We start from the raw sequence: 25,607 nt of genomic DNA, 5'->3' as shown, positions 1-25,607 counted from the left end.
GTGTCAAGTCCAATACCATTCTGCAGATCGAAGTAAAGGCAAGAATCAGTATAGAGAGCAGGGAGTAGGCTCCTTGCTTCCTCGTCAATGTCTTCATTGAGTGGGGCATTTTGAAATCCTTTAATGGCATCACAATACGATCTGTACAATGTTCCCAGTCTTCTGCAGTGATGGGATGGGGTGGGGTGAGAGGCTTAAGAGCCTCCAAAGATTGGCAATGCCCTTTGGAGATCTCATAAGATATAGACCAGGTGCAGACTGGACTCTGTTCTGAATCAGCAATGGGCAAGTGGAAAGGATCAGGATTGGGTGCTGCCAAAATCAGAGTAAGCATCAGACACCAATGAGTACTCCAACATTAGAGTAGAGGCACAGACCAGTACCCACAAAGAACTGGGCAAAGACATTATGGCGTTATTAATTTATAATCTTATAAAGCGCTGGGAAGAACCAAACGACAGCAGCCCAACTGGGGACCTCTGCAGTTTGTCTGTCTGTTACAGTTGCAGAATTGCCACCTTTCAGGCCACTGCCTGCTGCTACAAGGTTAATGATGGACCAACATATTCAGAGCATGCTGGGACCAATGTCAGATGAGGTGTGGAGTCGAACAAGGGTGCCAGAGTCAGATCCTTAGCGTGTCGACTGCATGATGGGTCCCCGGCATGGGATGGGTAAGACCTAGACTACCACCACTAGGACTTCATGCTCTTATGGTGCCATACGTCCTTGAACATCATTTTTTAATTTGTCCGAAGGAGACTGAGGGGGAGCACAATCAGGAATGGGCCCACAATTTAGAGAAGGAGTCGGTCAGACGCTCGGAGTGTGACCTGCTTTGCTTTTTATTCTTTACAATGTTAAGTTCTGCCTCCAACGAGCATTTACTTACTACTTCAAGTCATGTCTAGAAACGACAGGAAGAAATGGTGCAGATTAATTACAGAATCTGCTTCCTGCACTCGTGGCACTGTTTAAAGACAGCTGGTGTTGCAGGAGACATCTTCCCCACCAGTGTGTATTGAAATAAAGTTATTGGAGACAGAAATTGATAATTGAAGTTATTGAAGTCAGCCATATTGCTGAAAAAAAGCTGCTGATGTCAGAAAAAACTGATAAAATAGGGGGACAAGTCTCTGGGATCTACATTAAAAGGTGAGGAAAGAATGGATAAAAGGAAATTTCATCAGCATGGAGGGACAGTGTCTACATGTGGCTCTGCCCCATCAATTCCTTAGGAGGTGCGAGGTCACCACATTCTCCGATGGCGCTAGCTGACAGCACATGGGGCAACAGCTATGAAAAAGTCCAGATCTAGTCTGCTGTCTGGGGGCACTCAAAAGGTGAGAAGTCTATGTTCAGAAGCATTAGCCAGAAGCCAATAATGTTTACCATGAAGCAAGCTAACAACATGACCTACCTGATAGCTTCTGAATCGATGTGCACAGGTGCAATTCTTTCCAAAAGGAATTTGACCATTTCCAGAAATGGATTTGTTGGCTGCTTTGGGTTTGCAAGTTTCCGGGCTATTTCTCTCTGTAAAAGAACATTTGGTACTTTAAGGATAGGCAATGTGTGGAAAAAGTAAAGAAACAGACAACCTAAGCAGCTTTCATGACTTTTTTTGTTGAAAATACAAATAAACTAATCTTGAAACATAAAAACTGCTAGAAACATTTGTATACATTTAAAGCAAGGCAGGAGCAATCAAAATCGATAATATACCAGCAAGACATTTCCAATACACTAACACGGTCATGGTTCTATTGACTCCTGCGTGAAGTGCGAAAGACTGGTTGGCTGGCCCTCCTTACTGAACAGCTTCAACGTATTCCATACAGATCATCAAAAGCAATGGCATACACCTGTTAGAATCTAAAGTTTTAATGAATTTACAACTGAAGAAAAAAGCGGGACATGGTCAATCACAAAATAACAGGCTCGCAGCTTGATCAAACTAATTATTATCACATCAAATGCAATTTCAAATGACAAACACAGGTACTACTGTAAGATTGGCATGAATCCCTTCAGATGGATCAATATTATTTGTCTAGGCCACAATATTTATCCTTACTCTAGGCGCATGTGACCGTGCCTTAGACAATTCTGCAAGTGTCTGTGGCTGACCAGCAAACTCCAATCCTATACATACCTTTTTAAATGCACTTTTCCATTTCTGCATAGGGTTTCAAACAGATTACAGGGCACTATAGAAGTTTATTATGGTATTCACAGATTAGAGATGAAAGCATGCGCATGGGACATCACAATAACAAATTCCTTTGGGAATAAGCATCACAGTTCTTCCCAGCTTGACTCAAATGAAGTTCATATAGAATTACGCACTCAAATAACAATGGCATATTTAATTATAATCTACTTGAAAGTGAAGGGTCTTAATTCTCTCCTAAACAAGAAGGCACTTCTACAATAGCCATGAAAAACAACAACAAAACAATTGTCAACAAGAGGCAACCTTTTTTTCACATTATCTGGGACTGTCCACTCCTACGAAACATATGGGAAGGGGCGACATCACAATTGCAAGACGCCATGGGGAAGCACATAACTCTCACACCTTCACTGGGGCTCCTCAATATCTGGGACGATATGGATCATACAGAACTAGATCAACAGTTAGATCTGTTGGGATACACATTGGTCAAAAGAGCCATAGCAATGAAATGGGGGGCAGCGGAGTGACCGTCGGTCATGCACTGGGTTGCGGAAATGGACACATGCATGGTTGTTGAAAAAACAGTGTATAAGGCCAGGGGTGCCCAAAAAATGGGATTAGAAATGGGGTGGGTGGAACTCGCACAGGGGAGGTATATGTGTATCCCCGACTGTGGAATTGGCTATGTCAAGGCGAACAGAACCAGAACTTCGGACATTTACACAACTAATGCTTAATGTTTTATCATGATGTTTTAATACTATGCTTTTATGAATATTATGCATACCACTGCTTTGTGATGTTTCAAACAATTCAATGAAAAAATAGTTTTTAAAAAAAAAACAAAAAAACGATATTGCCATGTTACTGGATGGCCATCTAATATTCCCAAACTTATCTGTATTGTGCCCCTACTGGTATCCACTGAAATTCTACTATTCCGGCCCACTTCAGAAAAGGAAGTGGCAATCCTGATGAGACGAGGGGTGATGCTTATCTTGCATAAATCAAGCAAACAGGGCTATTAGAGTATGGCTTATCAACCATGATGGTATCCAGGCACTGAGAACCCAGCTGCTAAGGAGGGTTCAGTTGAACAGCCAGGTCTTGAGTCCTTTCCTGAATTTCAGCAGAGGATGAGGTCTGGAGGTGAAGGGGCAGGTAGTTTCAAAACTTCGCAGTGAAGTAGGAGAAAGACTGTACTCCACCGATGCTTCAGAGGATGTGAGGGGGTGTGAACGAGGGAGAGGAAGGCAGAATGTAGGTGTCTGGAAGGTTGGTGGAAGTTCAGGCTGTGGCTGATGCATGCTGGTCCTTGGTTGTGTAGGGCTTTGTAGGTGTGGATCAGAATCTTGAATTGACATTTTCTGAATGGGGAGCCAGCAGAGCTTCTTCATGTGTGGATGATGTGCGTCTGCTTTATGAGGTCGAGGATGAGTCTGGCCGCTGAATTCTATATGGCCTGCAATCTCTTCAGGAGGTGGTGGCTATTCCTATGTAGGATGTGTTGCCATAGTTTAGCTGGCTGGTGAATAAGGCTTGAGTGACGGATCGTCTGGTGTTGATGGTGAGACATTTTAGGATCTTACAAATCATGAGAAGAGTGAAGAGTGAAGTAGCAGGCGGAGGAGACTGCGTTGAACTGGCTTTTCATGGTGAGCTTGCTGTAAAGGATGATGCCAAGGCTTCGGGCATGGTCTGTCAGAGTGGGTGAGCGTCCTAGTTCAGAAAGCCATTGCAGGAAGCTGGCTATTTATGTAGTGTACCAATGTAGGGGTATGCCATGCAAATAGTTGAGACAAACCTTATTGGTTTACAGAGAATAAAATAATAATCCCAAGGGGTCTATGTGTGGTAGTGTGGTCAGGCAGCTGAGGCTTATCAGACGGTAATGTTACGTTTTTGCTGAACACACAGAGTCAATAAATTAGACAAACTCAAGAAGCAACTCTAAACCAATTTAGAAAAACAACAGAGTGCTATATATTTAAGACACCAAGATCATTGGAATCAGGTAAGTACTGTTGGAGTAATAGAGGAACGAGAGAGGATCACGACCCACACGGCGACGCCCAAGTCCGACTCTACCTCCGGCAAGACATCTGCCTGCACGGAGAGACTAGAGGGACCAGGGGACCCACAAGGAGTCCCCCGCCAGCCTCGACCCACGAGGGGACGAGAGGGGCCCACCAACCACTGTGGTGCCACCTGCCCCGACTCGACCTCTGACAAGGCAGCCGCCTGCGTGGCTGGACGAGAAGGCCCTGTAGAGGAGCGAGGGGTCCCCTTCCAGCCCGACCCAAAACGATGCGAGAGGGATCCGCCGACCCCTGTGACGCCGCCAGGGCCAGCAGCTGCCGGCACAGTAGCGGCGTCACCTCAGCCTTAGACATGACCACCTTGTCAAAGGGTCGAGAGGGGCTGGGGATGCGACCAGGGTCCTGCCGACCTCCTGCGACACCACAGGGACTCCCGCAGGAGTTTGAGGCGAAGCAGAGGTGCCGTGGTCCGAAGGATGGAACCCCGAAGGGCGGCACCACATCCTCAGAGCCTGGATCCGAACTAGCCGGCGCCGAAGCCACCGGCGATGCAGCGGAGGGCCCCACAAGGTACAAGGGATCCGCCGACGTCCCAGGAGGTGAAGGAGGAGGAGGAGGAGGAGAAGCCAGCGAGGCATGCAAAGTCGCCGCATATGCCTCCATCTGTGCTCTCGACGCCGTGGTCCTCCCCCAAACACCACATGCAAATGAGGTGAGGATCAGTGTGAGAAGTTGGCCTGATATGTGATGTCCACTATTCTAGTGGGCACCTTGTATCAGTCCAAACAACCCTTATGGTGATGGTTGTAAAGTCAACCTTTTAGACCAGCCATCCTAGTGGTAGCATGGACAAAGCAGTCTTAGGCTAAACTCAAGAGGTCATGTGAAGCCAGCTGTTTTACCATATGTAACCCCTTTAATACCAAATGAAAGGACACCACACAGGTTGTATATCAAAATATATATGTATTTATTTCAAACACAACCCTCTGAACTCTTTACGAGGTCAGAGGCACCAGCACAATACAAGATACTTAATTAAAATTAAAAAGTTGCACAAAATACAGTAATGCCCTAGGGGCACTTCGAACCATATACTAAAATAGTGGTATAAGGACCACGTCATGAACAAAGGAAAGGCCTAGGGCCTGGAGGATCGCTGGGGGTACACTGTACTACCAATGGATAGAGAGCAGGAGGCCCACGGGAAGCGCGTGCAGTGTCTTTACACGCACGCAAGTTACCATAGAGTTAGAATGGGAACGAAAGAAATGGAAACTAGTTCTTTTCGGACACTTCCGGATGGACTAGGGAAAAGCTACTTGAAACTAGGACACTAGGATAGTCAATACCCACAGGAGTACCGAAATACTCTCGTTGCCTCACCCACAGGAAGCGGGTGCATAGGTGTCAAAGTGTGTCGGGTTTCGTCGCTGATTCCTATGGAGCCTTGGAGAAAGATGCTGCAGGCGACCAGGAGAGAAGTGTCCGGGTGGATCGAGGATGAAGAGTACCTGAAAGCAGAGGGGACAGAGTCTGGGTCACTAGCCAGTGACCAGGATGGAACCAGGAAGGAACCAGGCGATGTCGCGAAGCAATCAGGTGAGGTCATGAAGCTCGTCTCTGCAGCCACGTTGACCAGGTGTCGACGACGACCAGGAGCTGGGCACAGACTGTCCCACGAAGGATCTCGCTGTCAGCGGTGTCTGCTTCCGGATTGGAGTCAACAAGCCTTGGCAAAGGCAACCCACGCAGAAAAGGAAGATGGCTTCTTAATCAGACCAGCAAGGTCTGATGGGCTGCTCCTTTTCAGGGGAGCAGAGGCCAGTCTGGAGCAACCAGACCAGCGTTGTAAATCAAAGGTTTCGTCGTCACAGAGGCCACTAGCTAACAGGCAAGTGACCAGACAGACGCGTCGAGCAGGAAAATGCAGAAGGGCCCCACGCAGAACTCGTGGAGTGTGGAGGGCTGATCTTCGGTGCAGTTGATGCTCGGGGCTGGGGCTTCTCAATCCCCAATTCACAACTTCGAGTGTGCCTCAGAAGTTGCACGGAAAGCAATTCGCTGGCTTTCCAAGATGGCCGGTCCCACGTCTCTCGTCGCCTCCACGGGTCTCAGCTCTGCTGTGACAGTGGATCGGGCTGTTGGAAGTCTGGAAGTCCGGGTCTTGTCAGGCTCTGTGCTCGAGCTCCGGCAGGAGCGTCGACAAAGCAAACCGTTGATCGCTTGATGGTGCCTGCTTGCACAGGGTGGTCACTCCTTGACCACCAGGTAGATTCTTCAGTCTTCTACGTCGAGTAGGATGTCGAAGGTCCAGAGTTTCGTATCAGAGTTTCAGTCAGTATAAATCAAAAGTCTTGGGACTCAGCTCCTACCTATATACCAAATTTAGGGGCTAGATTACCTGCTAGGTCCCTCCTATGGGTGGGACCCAGGAAGGGGGTGGTTACACCCCTTTCCCTTTGTCCAGTTTCGCGCCAGAGCTGGGGCTGGAGTTCCCCAGCACCGGTTTGAACTGGACTATGCATGGGACACCTTATGGTCCCCAGGCAGTGTCTCATTTCATTCAGCCCTCCCTGCCCCAATACACTATAACCTGTCTGGGGTGGTGCTAGCACCTCCCAAGACAGGAAACCTATTGTCCAAGCCTCCCTCGCTGGAAGGACTCCCAGCAGCAGGAGGTCAGACTTGTGTCTGTGGCAGCGGCATCCATTTTTTGATGCTGAGGCTCTGGTTAACTTTAACCGGGATTAGTAGGAACAACATGTCTTCTCCCTCTAGAAGGGTGGAATGCTACCCCTGTCGCCAGAACTGGCGAGGGGGTAGTATTCCAAAGCGTATGACACCTTACACGACATGTTTTGATAAAGCCAAACCAAAGATAGCATTTAACCGCAAGGTTCATAATGCACTTAAGAGTATATGGTATGGCTATATCATAGAACACCTCTAGAGACATGGTTCCGAAAGCTGCAGACAGGCTCAGCTCATGCTAGAGCACCATCTCACATACAACCAAGCACTCTGCCTCCAGGATTGCTACGGCCTGCCATAGGAGTGACTTATAGGTGCATATGTGTCTATATATAAGGGTAGGTATAGGAATACTATACCTAGGCAACGGGTGATTACACAGCCTTTGCCCCAGCTTAGTGATCAGCCAGCTGTGTCAGTTTGGATGGCCAGCCAGGGGTGGCATAAGATATGCTGCAGCCCCTGGTAGGCCTTGGGTGCACCTATGCCCTGGGTACCTATAGTACTCTGTACAGGGACTCATAAGAGTGACCCAAATCCCAATTGGTCATGTACCTAAAGTACATGGTGTGAAATTTAGAGAGAACAGCAGGGCTGTGGGTGTGATTAGCATGCCCACAGCCACATTAAGTCGAAAACCAGTGAAGCAAAAAGCAAAAAAATGGGGTGACCATAGGAAAGCAGACCCTACTCTCCTACAATCAGTCACTGACATCAAGAGACCACAAGACTTGAACACCGAAGGCATCCACACACTGTTCCCACAACACATGAGGGAAAGAAGGGAAAGGCACAAACAGGCCCGAGCATGAACCGGATCCACGTTGCACGCGGAAAAGGAAAAAAAACTGACATAGGCACGCCGGGGCGGGACTTATGTGACCTCGCTGACGTTACGTACGCGGGCGACGCCACGGCGGAGCCGCGTGATGCCGTCCCCCGGCGCGCAGGGATGCTCGGCAAAAAGTTTCCAGATCCAGTCTCATGCCTGGGGATAATTCTACGTTGAGGAATCTGCGGCTAGTAGTCTATCAGATACATATTTTACTAAACACAGAATGGGATTTTCTTACTCCACAACATTTCATTATGGAATGTGCTGAGGTGGCTTTAACAGAGAATTTTTTTGAATTTGAGGAAGTGTTGTACAATCAAATCACAGGCAAGTCATTGGGTAGCACTTTCGCCTTAAGCCTGGCATGCCTATACGTACATCAGTTAGAGGAGGATCACATCTTTAATGAAAGCAATCCATTTACGGAACATCTGAGAAAGGTTCTATTGATGACGTTATTGTATGGTGAGGGGATTAAGACACAGCAAGGGCCTTTGTAGAATGGGTCAACACAAAGGACCACCATCTAAAATGTACCCACTGCATTAACAAAGATCATGCAATTTTCTTGGATCTAGACATTAGCATGACTGCAGATGGCATCAGCACAAAGGTACATAAATAAACCAACAGACAAAAATAATCTACTGTTGTATGAAAGCTAGCACCCAAAAGCCTTGCATAACAACCTACCAGTGGGCCAATTTCTCTGGGTACGCAGAAACTGCTCAGAGACGGACAATTTCATAGAACAAGCAGAAGACCGTGACAAAAAACTTTTAGAACGGCATTACCCCAAAAATATGAAAAGGAATGCCAAGAAGAGAGCTAGGAATAAATCGTGAAGCCCTACTAGAAAACACAGAAAAAGAGTAGTCGAATAGAACTGTGTGTGACAACATACACACCAGTCTCTAATACGGTACAAAAAAATCATAAGAAAAACAGGCACATTCTGGATGGTGCAGATAAACAATAGGAACCTCCACTTTTTGCTTTTAAAAGGGCTAAAAACCTACGAGATGAGCTGGTACATGCAAAAGTCCCTCCCAAGGTGAGGGAAGACCAAGTGACCCTCTGGAACACTCAAAGACCTACAGGACAATACGCATGCAGAGGTTGTGTTGCATGTCCGTTTACTGTGACAACAAAGAAGTGGACATAGGGACCACACGCCCTTGGAAACTGAATAATTTCACCAATTGCAACACCGAAAATGTGTATGCCTGCTCACGTGCTCCTGCGGCCTGAGGTATGAGGGCATGACAAACAGAAAGATTAAAATCCGCATCAATGAACACCTCAGTACTATTCGATGTAAGAAAACAAACACCAAATTAATGAGACATTTTTTGGATCACAATTGCATAGACACTGATATTAAATGGGTGGTCTTAGACGTCATGAAGAAACACAAGGTCGATCTGACCAGACCGCTTCATGTCAGAGAGCAGAGGTGGATATACTGCCTTTGAACATGGAAGGAAGGACTCAATGATGAGATTCCTTGGCTACAACTTGCACAAGTCGGCACATACTCCCTCATGGTTAAAAACATTACTTCGCATGAACACCTGTAGCACAAGTTTTATGTATTCTTGTTTATTCTGGTTCCAAGGTGGCGACACTCAGACATTCCGTGGGCGCCTGCGCAATGCTCAGACATTCCGTGGGCGCACGCGCGGTGCTGAGACACTCCGCTGCTTGCAAGGAGAGGCTCACGGGACCACATCCTGCCCCTCCAGCACAGGATCTAGGAGACGGACGCCTGGCAATCCAGGGGTGGACAACAGATGTCCTTATTAGGCTTCCACTACCAGTCTTCCTCTCTCCAGGCAGGCCAGGCGGTGCGTTGGGTTTTCACAGAGCGCTGCCTTGTGACACCGGATCGTTAAAAACTGCATCCAATTAAGCCTAACTACACCGCCAATTGACACCAAATACCTAGCGCCAGCACTATAAATAGCCAGCACTATAAATAGCCAGCACTATAAATAGCCAGCACTATAAATAGCCAGCACTATAAATAGTCAGCACTTGCTCCTCTCATTCATCGTCGAGTAGGGGAGGAGTAAACATGTAGGCGCAGACGTTGAGGACGCACCACGGATTAGTAAGACTATGAATGTGTGGATGAATGCGTTCCAGTTTGTTTTCAACTCTTATCAGATCTGTACACTCTGATAATCATAGAACCTCATGGTTGTACTTACATGTATCTACTCATGTTCTCAACTATTTGGTGTTGTATTTTTTCTGTCTCCCGATTATGTAGCGTTTGACCTAAGGGGTCTTCTGTCCTCATCCTCCTATGGGGCAACTGATCCCATATCTAGGTTAAGCATTGTGGAGTTACAATCTCCATAAACCAATAAGTGCACAGATGACTGACACGATTTCTGCACTTATAGCCACTCGCAATATTCGTCCGGGCATGTGGCTGATTGCAAGGCTTTCTTACATCATGAACCCAGTGCTATTTTGTAGTGTACGTTTTCATTTTTTGTTTTCTCTTTCAGGCAGAATGATGAATGCCACGGACCCTACTGGGCAAACTGGCAGAAACATGTCGACCACACGGACTACGGTGGGGGGGACAATAGAATTCCCAACGTACGAGTTACTTACCTTCGGTAACTATGTATCTGGTAGAGACAATCCTAGCCGCAGATTCTGTCACGTAGAATTATCCCCAGGCGTGAGACTGAATCTGAAAACTTTTTGCCACAGCATCCAGGTGCGCCGGGGGCGGGGTGACATCACGCGACACTGCCCAGGCAGCGTAGGCGCACGTGACGTCAGCGAGGTCACATAAGCCCTGCCCCGGTGCGCCTACGTCAGTTTTCTTTGGAGAACTTTTCCGCACCACAACGCGGAACCACCAATAAAAAACTGTGGGAGCAAGGGAACAGTGTGCAAAAGAGCATACAAAAAGGGAACCCTATACAAACAGAGCAACACCGCAGTGTCCAAGGGCAAGAAGAGAGGAAGAACAGAGCAGAGCCCTGAGCAGCCGCCTAACCAACTCCTAAACCGCCATCCCCCACCTCTCCCCCAGAGACCGGGAACCTGCGTAAAAGTCATGTCACACCTAGCAGGCCTACAACCACCCCCTGAAAAAAGTAAGAGGAGACAATCCCAACAGGCAGGAACGACCAACCTCCACCCACCCCAGCCTAGAGGGCATCCACTCCCCAAGAACAAGGGTAATGCGGGACCAGAGAGTCCCAACCCAGAGGGGGTAGAGGGGCCAGGCCCCGAACAGCAAGAGGAAGGGAGGAAGGAAAGCTGGAAGGAAACCTCCCCGACCTGGAGCAGCCTTAGCAGCAGGGTATAGGAACACCAGAAGCCCCTCCTTCCCAGAACCAAAGAAGTGGGAGAAACAGAAACCAGACAGAGCCACCCTGAAGAACAAAAGAAGGCACTCACAGAGGACACGTCCCCCACCGGGAGGCGAGTACCCAGGGGTCCTCGCAGAGCGGGGAGGAAGGGCGGGCCGTGAAGGAATCTGCAGCTAGAATCGTCTCTACCAGATACATAGTTACTGAATGTAAGTAACTCGTACATCTGATAGAGACTACTAGCCGCAGATTCCTTCACGTAGAATAGATACCCTAGCAAAACCCACGGGGAAGGAGGGTCTGCGAAAGGACCCCACCAGTCTAGACAGGACAGAAGTCCCACAGGGGACCATCCCCTTAGACGAGAGAGGCAACCTCGTCCCTACCAGGCAGAGGTCAGCCACAAGTCAAACGCCAGCAGCCCCAGAGGGATGTAGGAGGAAGGAGGAGAGTGGAGGCCCCTACACTCACACAGAGGAACCAAGGACAAGGCCGGAAGGCCGAAACACCCCACTCCGACCCCAGGGCAACCAAGCTTCCACCCAACGCCAGGACAGGCAGAGGAAGAAGAAGAAAAAGCCCAGAGGAAACCAAGGAAGAGGCGAGCCCACCCAGAGGGAAGGTAACAGGCCAGCCAGAAAGGCAGCTATAACCATAAGCTGCCAGAACCATGAAGGACACTGAAGCAGCCCAGCTCTCAGCACAAGAGCAGGAAGGAGAGGAATGGCCGGACCTACCACTACAACCTCACGACGCAATAGCAACATACAGAAACACCATAAAGAACGGGCACCTGAAGGCAACCAGCACTCCCCAGCAGAGCATAGCTATATAACAGCTACCACTTCCCCACATAGGGAATGGTACGCTCCCAAACATAGGGAATCCTCTTCGAAAGAACCTCTGCAACAGAGGAGAAAGCAAAAGCAAAGCACCACAGGAAAAAACAGCCCCGCGGAAGGCTTGACATCAGCCCAAGAAAAACAGAAGGCCTAATCTCAGAGTCACGTCTGTGCAACAAGTCAAGCAAAAACACACACACACACACACACACACACACAGGCAACAAGGGCCGCCCAGCAGCCAACAATGCCTAAGTCCCATCAAGGAGGACCCAATGGCCAGCAAATACCGCCTACAGCAAAGGCACCGAAGGACCCAAACCCAGCTCAGTTCAGCAGTCACTGAGGAGGGGAAGGAGGAGGAGGAGAAGGCGGAGGAGAAGGCGGAGGAGGAGGAGGAGGAGGAGGAGGAGGAGGAGGAGGAGGAGGAGGAGGAGGAGGAGGAGGAGGAGGATGGAGACCCGCCAGGAACCTCTGGATGGCAGAGTCAGCCGGAGCATGGAACAACAGGCTGCCATAAAACGGAAGGTCAATGAGCCGTTCCCGAATATTAACAGGGAACACGCCGTCCCGAAGCCAAGCATGGCGACGGAGAGCGAGTGAAGAAGTCATAGCCCGGCCCAACACCTCCGAGATGTCCAGAACGGAGCGGAGAATAAACGCTGCTAGCTCTCTGCCATCCAAAGCATGATGTCGTGAGTCCACCTGAACAGTATCCTGGGAAGATGCGGTACCCAGAGACTCAGCCAAGTCCCATAGACAAGAGGAGGCCCTCGCCAGAACTCACAAAGTGTTAAGGGCCCGTAGGGCCGCGCTGGTCGAGGCGAACATGTTGCGCCCCAAAGAGGCCAGCCAGCAGGCCTCCCGGGACGGCGGAGTCAACAGTGGCAGCAGGGAGGGAAAATCGGTCCTCAAGAGCGGACTGGCAGCAGAGGGATGGAGGGAGAGGCATGCCGGGTCACGTGGCGCTGGAAAGTGACGGTGCAGAAGGTGTTGAGGCACCAGATCTCCCGAGGCAGGACGCCTCAAGCTCCCTCCAAAGAAGAAAGGAGCGAGCCCTCAAAGGGGAGTAAGATCTCCCTCCCACCAGAGCCCTGGTGGAGAACTCCAAGAGATGGTCCTTCGGAAAATGAGCAATCGGGTCCCCCATGCGCAGAATGCCCACAGCTGTGGACACGGCGTGCGCGTAGGCCGCACCTGCTTCTGTAGGTCCCTGCGGAGAAGAAATTAGCTCCTCCGTGGGTGACGGCTGAAGACTAAGACGGCCGTCCCCGAAGCCAAGCGGACGGGCAAGGGCCAGACCTGAAAGCCAGAAGGCAATGAAGAATGGGGTACCTGCTGCTCCTCCGACGAGCACTTCGGCCTCAGAAAGGGCAGGGAGCCACCCTTCGACGCCGGGGGAAAAAGCCAAAGGACGGCGCCGGAACGGCACCGACTCAGCCTCCGACGAGACAGCTGCCTGCGTGGAGAGCGAGAGGGACCGGGGGAGTGACCTGAAGACCTCCGCCAGCCTCGTCCCATAATGTAGCGAAGGCGGTCCGGCGACCCACGTGGAGGCGCCAAAGATGACTCAACCTCTCATTTGCCCTCCGACGAGGCAGCCGACTGTGGGGAGGAATGAGAAAGCCCCTGAGGGGGACGGGGAGTCCCCACCTCACCACGGTCCAGAGCAGACGAGGAGAGGTCAACGACTCTTGTGGCACTGCCGGAAGCAGACACCGGTGCCTGGATGGCATCAGCTCAGCCTTGGACGAGGCCTTCGCCTGCCCAGAGGGCCGGCGGGGCTCGGGGATCTGACCCGAGCCCAGGCGACCTCCTATGACACCACAGGGACTCCCGCTGGAGTTTGCGGCGAGGCAGAGGTGCCGTGGCGAAGAAAGGAGGGACCCCGGAGGGGCCACACCCCAACAGCACCACATCCTCCAAGCCTGGATCGGAACCAGTCGGTGCCGAAGCCGCCGGCGGCACCACGGAGGGCCCCGCAAGAAGCGAGGGAACCGTTGGCACCCCAGGAGGGGAAGGAGGAACAGACGCCAGCGATGCCCGCAATGCCGCCGCGTATGTCTCCAGCTGGACTTTGGATGCCCCCTCACCGGGAAACTGTGGATAGGACAACATGCAGGCCGCATCACCCGTGGAGAGCCCGCACCCCCTGAGGGCAGAAGACTAGCCCCCAGGGGCAAACTGCAACACTTACCCACCAGGGAGCGACGCTCTCGCGTCATCGGAGAAGGACGAGGACAACGACCACGGCCGTATCTGAAGCCGTCTGCCGATGCTGATCGAGGGGAAGAGGTCGACCTGGAGAGGCGTGCCGAACGATCAGTGCTGCCGTGATCCTCCCCCAAACACCACATACAAATGAGATGAGGGTCCATCGCCAACATAAGATGCCCACAAAACGTGCAAGATTTAAAGCCCAAAGGCATTCGCACACTGTTCCACCAGATTAAAGATAATTGGTGAAGAAAAAAGGTCCCCAAACAGGTCCGCAGCTAGACCGGATCAGCGATGCACGCGGAAAAGGAAAAAACTAACAGGCGCGGCGGGGCTTATGTGACCTCGCGGACGTCACGTGCGTGGACGCCTGGGCGGAGTCACGTGATGTCGCCCCGCCCCCGGCGCACAGGGATGCTGTGGCAAAAAAGTTTCCGGATCCAGTCTCACGCCTGGGGATAATTCTACGTGAAGGAATCTGCAGCTAGTAGTCTCTATAAGATACACCGATCACTTATTTTAATTACCATATAGATGTAAGCCATATTAAAATTAATTCAACATCTATAATGACCGTTTGTCTGTAAGGGCCCCCACTTAGTTTAGAAGTGCATCCCTGTCGTCAGGTGTATGCCCGTCCTCTACCAAACCAAGGATTGGTAAATGATGTAGCATGACACCAGGTGGTGTGTGAGACCAGTCCTTCACTTTTTGTGAGATGCATGGACTCACGAAATAAAAACTGTAGCACTTAGGTCACCTAACTAGGAGCAGCCCCATTTGTGCTGAACATTATATGTTGGAGGCTGATGGCTCCTAGCACCCCATGCCTCTGGTTCCCTTCCCCCAGATCTCTTTTGGGTTTCTGTGGTTACACATTGGTAGGCTCACACGCCAACTGGTAAAGGCAATGGAAAAGTACGTACAAAAAGAAAGGCTGCAAATTGGGACAGTGGGACCAGTCCGGCAGAAGCCTGGCTCTTGAGGGTCTCTGGAGCAGGATGACGCATTCAGTTAAGTGAACCCAGGCTGAGGGGCTCGGGTGCAGAGGTGTTATGTACAATGGGTCGCCAGAGTCAGAGGCTCTCACTTGCTTTTTCCCCCGCTCCAGGTCACCGAAACCAAGACTGCACTGCCACGGTCGGTGATGACCTTGGAGATCCAGACTTCCCTAGTCGGCAGGTTGGTGGTGTCCGTTCCGGACACGTAACAAGCCTCAGTGTTTGCAAGGGTTCTAGTACCCCAGGTATTGGTGCAGGGAGGCTCCGGGATGGCTTTGACTCGAGATTTGGTGAGCAACGGTGTTAACCTCCTGGACCCTCAGTGACCTTCTCCTGGTGAGTTGCTCCCTTGGCTGGACCCGATGGTCGGCAAAATGGTGAACCAGGCAGATGCAGTTGGTGCCTGCAGATGCAGGGAGATGGCTCCTCCACCTCAAAGGAGATACTGATTGGTTGGCAAAGTACTGGACAGCCCTCCAAGTGTTGGGGGAGGCTGTTCAGCAACAGGGAGGGTTTGGCGCCAATTTCTCTACTGGTCCACTGTTCTTGAATTGTTGGCTCTTATTTGTACTTCTGTTCCCAGGTAGACAAATCAGTCCCTGGTGTCAGGGGGCCATTTAAATGCTGAATTTAGGGGCATTAAGGGGACTGTGCGGTAGTAGCCAATGGGCTACCTACCCCTGGGGTGACTACACGCCCTATAAGACCACTTCCTGTGGAGAGTGGGCATAAACCTGACCCAGAGTTCCTAGTTTCACCCAAAACACGATGATGAAACTCTTCGAGTGCCCTCTTCAGGTTGCCCACCTTAGGGGCGTGCCTAGCCTGATATTGGAACACTCCTATTGACTAGGTAAGTTTCCCACCCGCTCTTGTGCCAAATTAGCTACAGGGCAGGGGGTGACATTTTGCAGGTCTGGAGTAAGCTGGGGTCACAGATCAAAGCCTCTGGACATGGTATGCCAATTCATTAGCCTATTGAGGCCTCTGGACGTGTTATGCTAATTCACTAGCCATCCTGCTGAAGGTGGTGTGAGCAGCTTCCTCCAGAGAAGGCATTGTTCCTGACATCTGAGAACGCTGGCTCTCCTGAGCAGGGAATCAGGATTTTTTCCGTTGTGGCAGGCTGGAAGAATCCAGTCAGCCATCACAATAAAAGACTGGAAGGGTTCAGAGGGTACCTTTAAGGTGCCCTCCGGTATATAAAAAAGCAGTGCTTAGTAGTGGGTGCATATTGTAATAAATCCAACACTGGCATCAGTGTTGATTTATTAAGATGAGATTTTTGATACCAAACACCATTATTTTCAGGAAAGCCATTATGGAGCTGGGTAACTCTTAATGACTAGTACTCAGTACAAATGCTTCAGATGGCTCACATATATTATAATGCACCATGCCTCAAGGCGTCCTGAAGGGGTGACTTGCATATAGTTTTTGTGCAGATCCCTTTCTGTTGCACAATACAAGCTGCAGCCAATTTGGACCTCTTCATAAGGACTTACAGGGGTGCTAAAGGCCTTGCCAGTTGGGTTACAATTAGACATTTTCCTGTTTTAAGGGAAAGTACACTAGCACTGAGGGCCTGTACTGGGGCAAAATGTGGGGTTGACCATGTCAACAAGCCACTAGGTTTTACCCAGATTACAGCTGTTGAATTGGTCGCTATTCTTCCATATTGTATAGCAGCGTTATGACGTGGCCACAGCACTTTTTTGTTTACTTTCAGCCATGCTGCATAGCAGCCGGCATGCTATACAACATGACTAAAACACATTGACGAAGCCAACAGTTCTCACATAAGCGAGACCTATTGGTTTTGCCAATGATTTTTTCTTTTCTGAATGATGCTACCCTTCTAGCATTAAAAATAAATAAGGGACAATTGTGACTGGTTTGAACTCAAACAGCAGTCAGTCAAGCAAAAAGAAAAGGTAAGTACAATTATCAATCTACATCACAATATGCTGAATGGATGCTTAAATACCACTTGACACAAACTGGACAAGTCTAGGTGGGAGAATGAAACCAAGTACAAACATCTCCTGCCATTTAACATAACAGGCCTTTACGAGAAAATAATATCAATGGGATAAATCCAGACGCATGCATCAGTTTGCTATCGTTCAAACCAGGACTCCTTTCTGTCCCGTCACTTATCTCATCTTTATCCTCATGGGAAACAAAAGAACAGCCAACATTTCATGGGATAGACTGACACAGACAATAGTTAAAGGGTGGTGACAGACTGTAAAATACAACTTTTACATATGGAGATTAGGACCAACACTCAGCACCAGGCCCGTGAATCTACTGGGTTATCTTGGCAGCAAATACAACATTCTGAATCGTGAAAGACAGTTGAGTTGATGTTGACATAACACATCTCAGTGGCGTTATTTCACAATCTGTCACCGCCCTTTAACGATTCCCATTTTAGTGGTGTTATTGATGTATGGGAGCAGCAGGGTAGGAGCTGGAAGTTTTTAGAAGGGGTGGGATTTGGTACTGACAAATGCATAGCAGCAGAGGAAGAAATCCATGACATCAGGCAGTTTCTACATGGAACACAGAGAGGCATTTTGAAAAGTGTTGGGCTTAGAGGGTTCACTTGAAGCACCTGTCTTCTGTAGAAGGGGACAATATCTAAATCACTGAATATTTTAAAGTGGGCAGACCGTGTTATACAAAATTGACAGCGACAGCTAACAGTTGCTGTCTGCAGTCCAATGCTTCTCATTTCTTGCACACTTAAAAGGCAACACATTGCCAAGCATTAAATATCAAAGTGATTTAGAAGTGAACAGATTCTATAAAATCTACAAAGTCTCCCTAAACAGCAAACTGTTTCCCTGACATTTACAGAGGCACGCAATTTCAGAGAGGGTCTGAAGGATATTGATGGCAAAGTAAAAAGCAAAATAATCTCTCTCAGAGCCCAAAAGAAAACAAGTTACTTACCTGTAACTTTAGTTCTCCAGTATTGGAATCTTTCATAGATTCACATGCCTGAATCATTCCCAGTCGTCGAGACGGGAGTCTCCGGTATATAAAAAAGCAGTGCTTAGTAGTGTAGCAAACTGAAAAGAGGCCTAGGCCCATTTCCCTTTTGCAACCCATAGCCTTGGTTATGTAAAAAAGGCCCAAACTTTTCCCTGAATTAATCAGAGCTCCTCACCCTCTAGAACACTCCTGAGAGAACCTTCTGCCCCTCAGATTTTTCGCGCACTTGTGCATATAACACAATTCTTGTGCTAAATCCGAGGTGAGCCTCTCCGGGGAGGAGGGTGGGTGCATGTGAATCTATGAAAGATTCCAATACTGGAGAACTAAAGTTACAGGTAAGTAACTTGTTTTCTTACTCCAGTATTGGAACTTTCATAGATTCACATGCCTGAATCAGAATAGCGAGCAGTGAAAACACAAAGCACATTTTCCTGATACATTACATAATCATGAAATACCATTAGAAAATGAAACCTAATCTCAAACATATATCCATACTTATATAAAATGTGACTTTGTAAACAAAAGAAATTATGGATGGAGGGATGCAAGAAAGGCTCACCGTTACTGGATGATATTCCGCAGTACCGCCGCATCCATTCTGCGGCTGCCTCCAAGCAGTAGTGCCTGGTGAAGGTGTGCGTAGATGCCCAGGTTGCTGCTCTGCAGATATCCTGGATTGGCACTCCTCCAAACAATGCAGTGGATGTGGCCACTGCCCTCGTGGAATGGGCACGGACTCGTGCATTCAAAGGCTTTCCAGCAGCTTGATGACAGTAGACAATTGCAATGGAAATCCATCTGGCAATTCCCCTCTTTGACAGCGGGAAACCTTTCCTGGGTGCGCTGAAGGCGACAAATAACTGGGAAGACTTGCGAAACGCCTTAGTTTCTTTCAAGTAAAATTTCATACATCTCTGAACATCCAGCGAGTGTAATACTCTTTCTGCCGCTGTTGATGGATGAGGAAAGAAACGCTTCAGCACCAATGGTTCGTTCAAATGAAAATCAGTTGGCACCTTCGGAATGAACTTCGGGTTTGTCCTGAGAATCATTTTATCCTCCTGAAATTGCAAGAAAGGCTCCTGAATCGTGAGCGCTTGTAGTTCACCTACTCTTCTCGCTGAAGTCAATGCAATGAGAAGAGCCACTTTCCAGGACAAGAACTTCAGGTCTGCCCTGTGTATCGGTTCAAATGGTGGCTTCATCAATTGAGAGAGTACAATATTCAGATTCCATAAAGGTGGTGGAGGCTTTACTGTTGAGCGACAGGAGTCGCTGGGTATCTTCTCCTATAATCCTCCAACATTCCTTGGAGATCCTTCAACAAAGAGGATGGTACACTGGTCATCTCCTCTCGTTGCTGTTGTCGATATCGGTGTTGTTCCTGGGGTTGTTCTTGATAACCCCCATATTCTTCCTCAGAATCGTCTTCTTGGTACTTGACCTGTAATTGCGACGGGCTACTGGCAATACCATACTCCTCATCCTCCTCCGAATCTTCCTCCTCCAGTAAGTGAGACGGTAGCAAGGGGGAAACCTTGCTTGGAGATGTAACCTCCGGTGTTATAGGTTTTTTCCAAGGCACCAACCTTTTTTCTGGTGTTTTTTCCCTCGTCGACGAGCCCGTCGACGAGATTCCCATCGCCGTCGTCGGCCAAGTCATTGTCGTCGATGCTACCGTCGACGTTGTAGTGACCGTCGACGCTGTCCTCGTCGACGTAGTCGTCCTCGTCGACGCTGCCGTTGACACTGCCGCCGTCGACACAGTCCTCGTTGACGCTGCCGCCGATATAGTCGTCGACGGTGAAATCGTCAACGCTGTTTTCTCACCAGCCTTATCCTTCGTCGACGACGGAGGTGTTTTCGTCATCGTCGATGGTCCCTTTTTAGTCGACGGTCCCGTCGACGGAGTTGATTTCTCCTCAGAAGGCGCAGAAGAAGAGCGTTTGATGGTAATCTTGATCTTCTGAGGTGACTGTGGTGGATCTGAGGTGGATTTTGCTCCTTTCACCTCACCAGCAGATCCCTTCTTCCCCTTAGATGAAACTTAAGGGGATTTTGAGGGACTGCGCCCTGAAGACCCTGGAGTGGTCTTTTTTGGGGCCTTCTCAGGTCTTTCCCCTGAGGAATGTGTCTGAGGAGATCTACTTCTCTTCTGAGATCTCTTAGACGCCACAGATTCCTCCTCACTCTCACTTGAAAGGATTTCCTTCCTGGCTTTGACTTTCTGAAGCCAGATCAGCAGCCTTCCCTCACAATCTCTCAAGGTCAATATTTGAAAAGGTACGACATACCTTACAATCTGCTGCCTTATGGTCTGGATAGAGACAGTAGATGCAGTCCTTGTGAGGGTCATCTGTAAACAGCCTTTTCTTGGAGCAGGTTGAACAAGCTCTAAAAAAACCATTTTTCTCCTTCTTAGACATCGTTGATGTAGAAACTTCAAATTCAAGCCAAAATACTGTAGAATTAAAGAGTTTGAGCAGAGCTCAAAGGAGACTCCCTAGCACAACGTGCGGTAGAAAAATCTGAGGGGCAGAAGGTTCTCTCAGGAGTGTTCCAGAGGGTGAGGAGCTCTGATTGGTTCAGGAAAAAGTTTGGGCCTTTTTTACATAACAAAGGCTATGGGTTGCAAAAGGGAAATGGGCCTAGGCCTCTTTTCAGTTTGCTACACTACTAAGCACTGCTTTTTTATATACCGGAGACTCCCGTCTCGACGACGGGGAATGATTCAGGCATGTGAATCTATGAAAGTTCCAATACTGGAGTAATGTGGATGCAACTACTACCAAACCGCAGCAAAAATAGTGCTCTCTCCCTACAATTGAAGTGGTCGTTTGGTCGCTGTAGTGTTCTTTATGAGACCTAAGTTGGTCTGTTGGGCGAAGATAAACAGTATCCTCTCTAAGTGTTGGTTTAAAATGCTGTTATATATGCGACCCAAAGGTACTGTAGGGCTTTACATGAGCACCAGTTACAATACACAAGGACACAATATCTATATATATATATTTGTTCCCTAGGAGGGGGAGATTGAGTGATTTGCAAAGAATAACAGTATGTTGATCTGACGCAGAGAATCAAACCTGGTTCCCCAGTTCCAAAGTCAGCAGTTCAGTGTGGTGGCTGTCATTTTACTTTTAATACGTCCCTGATTTGGGCTTATGACTATCACTCTTGCTTCCCCACCTGAACCCTACCACAAGTCAGTCTCCTAACTCGCATCATATTTTCCGGTCCTATGAATGACAAGGTTGATGGTCTGAGTAAGGATAAGCAAGAAAGCAGCAGTTCACTTGCCACCAAAACTCTCTTCACAAGATCCAGCAGTCTCTGTCCTTATGAGTACCATACACAGATGGAGAATGGAAGGGACACAAACAAGAGAAAATAAGGGCTGCAATGCGGACTTGCACTCAGTTTGAGTCTTTTGTTTCACTTCATATACTCATGTGCTGCGTGCAAACAAAAAAAATGTGCATACTTGCAGGTCTCACACACCTGTATTTTATATATACACACCAAATTACACTATGTAATGCATGAAAGTGGGTGACAGATGTAACACAACCAGAACCCAAGTCTATAGCCCAAAGCAAAGCAGGCCTTATGTGTAAAAAAAACTGCACTGTATAAAAGGAATATTTTTGCAGAAAGTCAGCACAATCAAGATGCCTCAAAGTTTCAGTGAAGGCTCCACAGAGTGGGTGACAACCATGAAGCTTGGAAACTAAATGCTGCTGAGTGGGGGCAGCAGAGGAGGCCAGGGGTGCAAGAGAGGAGATGGGTGGGGGCTGTAAAGATTAATAGGGAAGTCCAATCCCGGAAGTGCATCAGCAACAGGGAAAAGGGGAGGGAGAATAGGGGAACAACCCAGGAACTGGGTGGGATGAGGGTTATAAAGATTTTTTTATTTTTTTATGACAAAAACTAGAGCACTGCCAGCAAAATTTAACACAATTGAGAAGAAAACAAGCTGAAAACAACTCGTTCCAGACCTGCTAATCTAAGAGTAGGATTTCAATATTTAGAAATGATATTGTTTCGTACAACGCAATGATACGGAATGATGAGAGATATGGAGACTTCTACTTATGCGCTTTAACAATCCACTATCATGCTTCACAGCAGCAACCAGTGCCCCTTACTCCGTAATAAATGTCAGGGGGTCTGGTACAAATGATGCAAGCATTACATTTAAAATGCCCTTTTCATTAAAGCACGCATGCATTGTGAGCAAGTCAGAAACATCTGTTGCCTGGGTAATAGTACAGCAGAAGTCAAAAGACCCATGTATCCCGAGGGATAAAAACATACAGAGAGGCATGTAAATGCCCACCTATACCAGAGTAAATGCAAGAACAGCAAATTTCACTGCAATGCAACAAAAACCCATTTCCGAAATTAAGAATATCACTAAGGAAAACTAAATAGCACACATGTACCATGAGGAACATATACACATGGGTTATGCATCAAGGCCCTATGAGCACAAAGCAATACCAGATACCGTGGCACAGTTGTAAAGCCCCATGCAAACCTTCAGACCCCCTAAAAATGTACACCCACTGTCCTTCATCTTGTAACAGAGTATGGAAGGCAGCGAATTTAACCGGGCATTGGAGGACGTGGGGCGTTGGAGGGCGGGGGGGACCTGGGTTGGGAAGAAGAACTGAGTTCTGGGGTGGGAGGGTAAGAAGCATCGCAGAGCTAGGCTGTGAGAGGGGAAGAAGCAAACAGACAAGGGTGGGGGTAGGAAGGAAGGTAATATATAAGTAAAGTCATACATTGATCGCGTGCCACAGTCATGAAGCCTCATGAGAGCCAACGGGTCAAATAAAACGTTCACCTCTTCTCACGTTTTCTTAGCCCTGCGATGGTGGTGCGCGTCATGGTGTGAAAGATTGATACATACAACAACAAGCCAAACTAACAAATGTCAGTCGAAAACAATATAAATACACACAGGAGAAAGAAAACATGTGAAAGAGCCATGGGTGAAAATCAAAAACAAGCAAGGTGGGACAATTTGGGCAGTGTCTCCACCCAAAAGACGAGGAGTTTAAGTGACGCACAAAAACACCAAATAAAAGTGAGGGGCGTGATGAACCCCAACAGAGTAGATTCAGCAAGTCTCAGTTTGAGACAGCGTATGCGTGCTGTAAGTGCCGAGACCTAAAAAGGGGCACTTTCCTTCAGCCACCAGGATTCGTTGCACACAGAGGTTTTTATTCCTGAAGATCAACACTGTTTTGTCTGTGTTGAGTTTTAGGCAGCGGTCTTTCATCCAGTTTGTGACGCTCATCATGCAAGTCAGGACGTACGCTGTAGATTATGCTGTTGGAAGTTGGTAGGCGGATTGTCTGGGATCTTACGGTGAGGGAATAGGGGATCAATTTGAGGAAGTCTCCTTGGATTCCAACGTGGTTAAGCCTTTTGATAAGGGTGTGGTGGGATACTGTGTCGAACACTGCAGAGGTCAGGAATAGTGAGGGTAGCTGTTTCTCCACGGTCAAGGAGGGTTCTGATGTTGTAACTGGCAGTGAACAGGACCATTTCGGTGGTGTGGTATCCAGATTGAGAGCTGTCTAGATGATTGTTGTTCTCCAGGTGTTCCTCGAGTTGGCGGTTGATGGCCTTTGAGGACTTTGGCAGGAAATGGGAGCAGAGAGATGGAATGGTAGTTCTTGAGTTTCGCTGGAGTCAGCAGATGGTTTCTTGAGAAGGAGCTGGATTTCAGCAAGCTTACATTCTTTGGTAAAGTAGGCTGTGGTGATTGATACATTGAAGATGGCAGTGAGCTTGTTGCTGATCATCCTGCTCCCAAGGTTGAAGTGGTGGGGACAGGCGTCCGTGGGTGCTCCTGAGTGGATGGAGATTATGATTGCTGTGGTGTTTTTTCTAGTGAGCTGGTACCAGGTGGTGAGCAGGTAGTCTGGCTTTTAATCTGGGGGAGGCTGAGGATATCAGCGGCCGTGTGTTGGGGTTCAAAGATTTTGTAAATGGTGGAGACCTTGGCTGAGGAGTTGGAGAACTCAGACGTGTTTAAGAGTTTTGTTAGAACTGGTTTGATGCTGTTGGCAACGACACTCCTTTTAGTCTCTTTCAGGAGTTGGTCGTATTGGTTGAGGAAGATCTTGAATGTGGCTTGGTTTGCGGGCCCCTTGCTGGTGCGCTATTTCCTTTCAAGGTGCTTGCAGTTGCGTTATGTGGTTCTCAGTTCTGTGGTGTACAAAACTGTGTATTTGGAGAAACTCTTGAGTTCGGTGAACTTTAAATGGGCGACTGTCAGTGCAATCGGTGATACAGGTGGAGAAGTTAATGACAGCCAGTTTGAGGTAATTTTCTGTGTCTGGGTAAAGGTGATGAGGTAATCAGTCCACTGGCTCTCTGATACTTTATTTCAGCTGTGGTGTGAGCTTCTGGGAAGATTGGTGGTGGTGCTGAGGGATCCTGTGATGGTTAAGTGGACGATGGCTTGTTCTGTCCAGCGGAGCTTGGTGACATGGCTGTACTCACTGTCACTGGCCGTGAAGATGGGGGTCCAGTGTGTGTCCCACATTGTGTGTGGGGTTGCTGGTCAGTTGGGTGAGGCCGATGTTATTCATGCTTTTAAGGAGGGTGGCAGTGTTCACATTATTAAGGTTGTGAAGGTAAAAATTGAGGTTTCTGTTAAAGATGTAGTGATAGTAAGCGGTGCAATAAATTAGAGGATGGCTTCCCAGAAGCTGTAGCGAGATCCTTGAGGTCTGTAGGCGAGGATGTCTCGGAATGGGGGTTTTGCCATTGGTTTGGAGTTGGAAGTTGAGGTGTTCCATGGTAGGGGTGATGTTGTCAGCAGTGGTGGTGCAGTGGAAGGTTTATTTGTGGATGATGGTGATTCCACCTCCATGTTTGCTGATGCGGTCTCAGTTTAATATCATTGAGCCGTCGGGAGCAGCTGAGTTGTTGTCGAGTTCGGATGTGGAATTGAGCTAGATCTCGGAGAGAAAGATGACATCAGGGTTGAGGGAGGTGATTGTGTCCCAGATCCTGGTGGCATTTGCGCAGAGTGATCGTGCATTCAGAAGGTGAAGTTGTTTAGAAGCAGTCGTGGGCGGTGTTGTGGTAGTTGTCATGCGTGCAGTACTTTGGTGTTGCAGGAGAAGAGACAGTGAAGTTAGGAAAAAGGTCCTACAGTAGATTTAGGTATGGTAGCAGTTGCTGCAGAGTTGGGGATCCAAGGCTCGAAGTTCGGGGGCAGTGTATCTTTGAGTAGCAGAAGAGTCAGGGTTCCTGGCGCCGGGTGCGGTCCATGCAGGGAAGGGTGTAGATGGGCTAGCCTTTGACACAACAAGGGCGTGACTGCACTGCGGCCTCCATTAAGTAGGTCCTAAGAGGAGTGTGGGGT

General features: G+C 48.6%; 1 protein-coding gene across 1 annotated transcript in view; it reads right to left on the bottom strand.

The window, feature by feature from the left end:
* Positions 1–25,607, bottom strand: part of PDS5A (PDS5 cohesin associated factor A) — a 1,342,323-nt gene that overhangs the window by 803,362 nt on the left and 513,354 nt on the right. Inside the window, exon 17 of the mRNA XM_078678314.1 lies at positions 1,421–1,536. Within this exon, the coding sequence (XP_078534440.1) occupies positions 1,421–1,536 (116 nt within the window). The remainder of the gene's footprint in view (positions 1–1,420; positions 1,537–25,607) is intronic.

This window comes from Lissotriton helveticus, chromosome 2_2 (assembly GCF_964261635.1).
Source record: "Lissotriton helveticus chromosome 2_2, aLisHel1.1, whole genome shotgun sequence".
NCBI lineage: Eukaryota > Metazoa > Chordata > Amphibia > Caudata > Salamandridae > Lissotriton > Lissotriton helveticus.
Note: the sequence above shows the minus strand (reverse complement) of the source record. Positions and strands in the feature narration are given on the sequence as shown.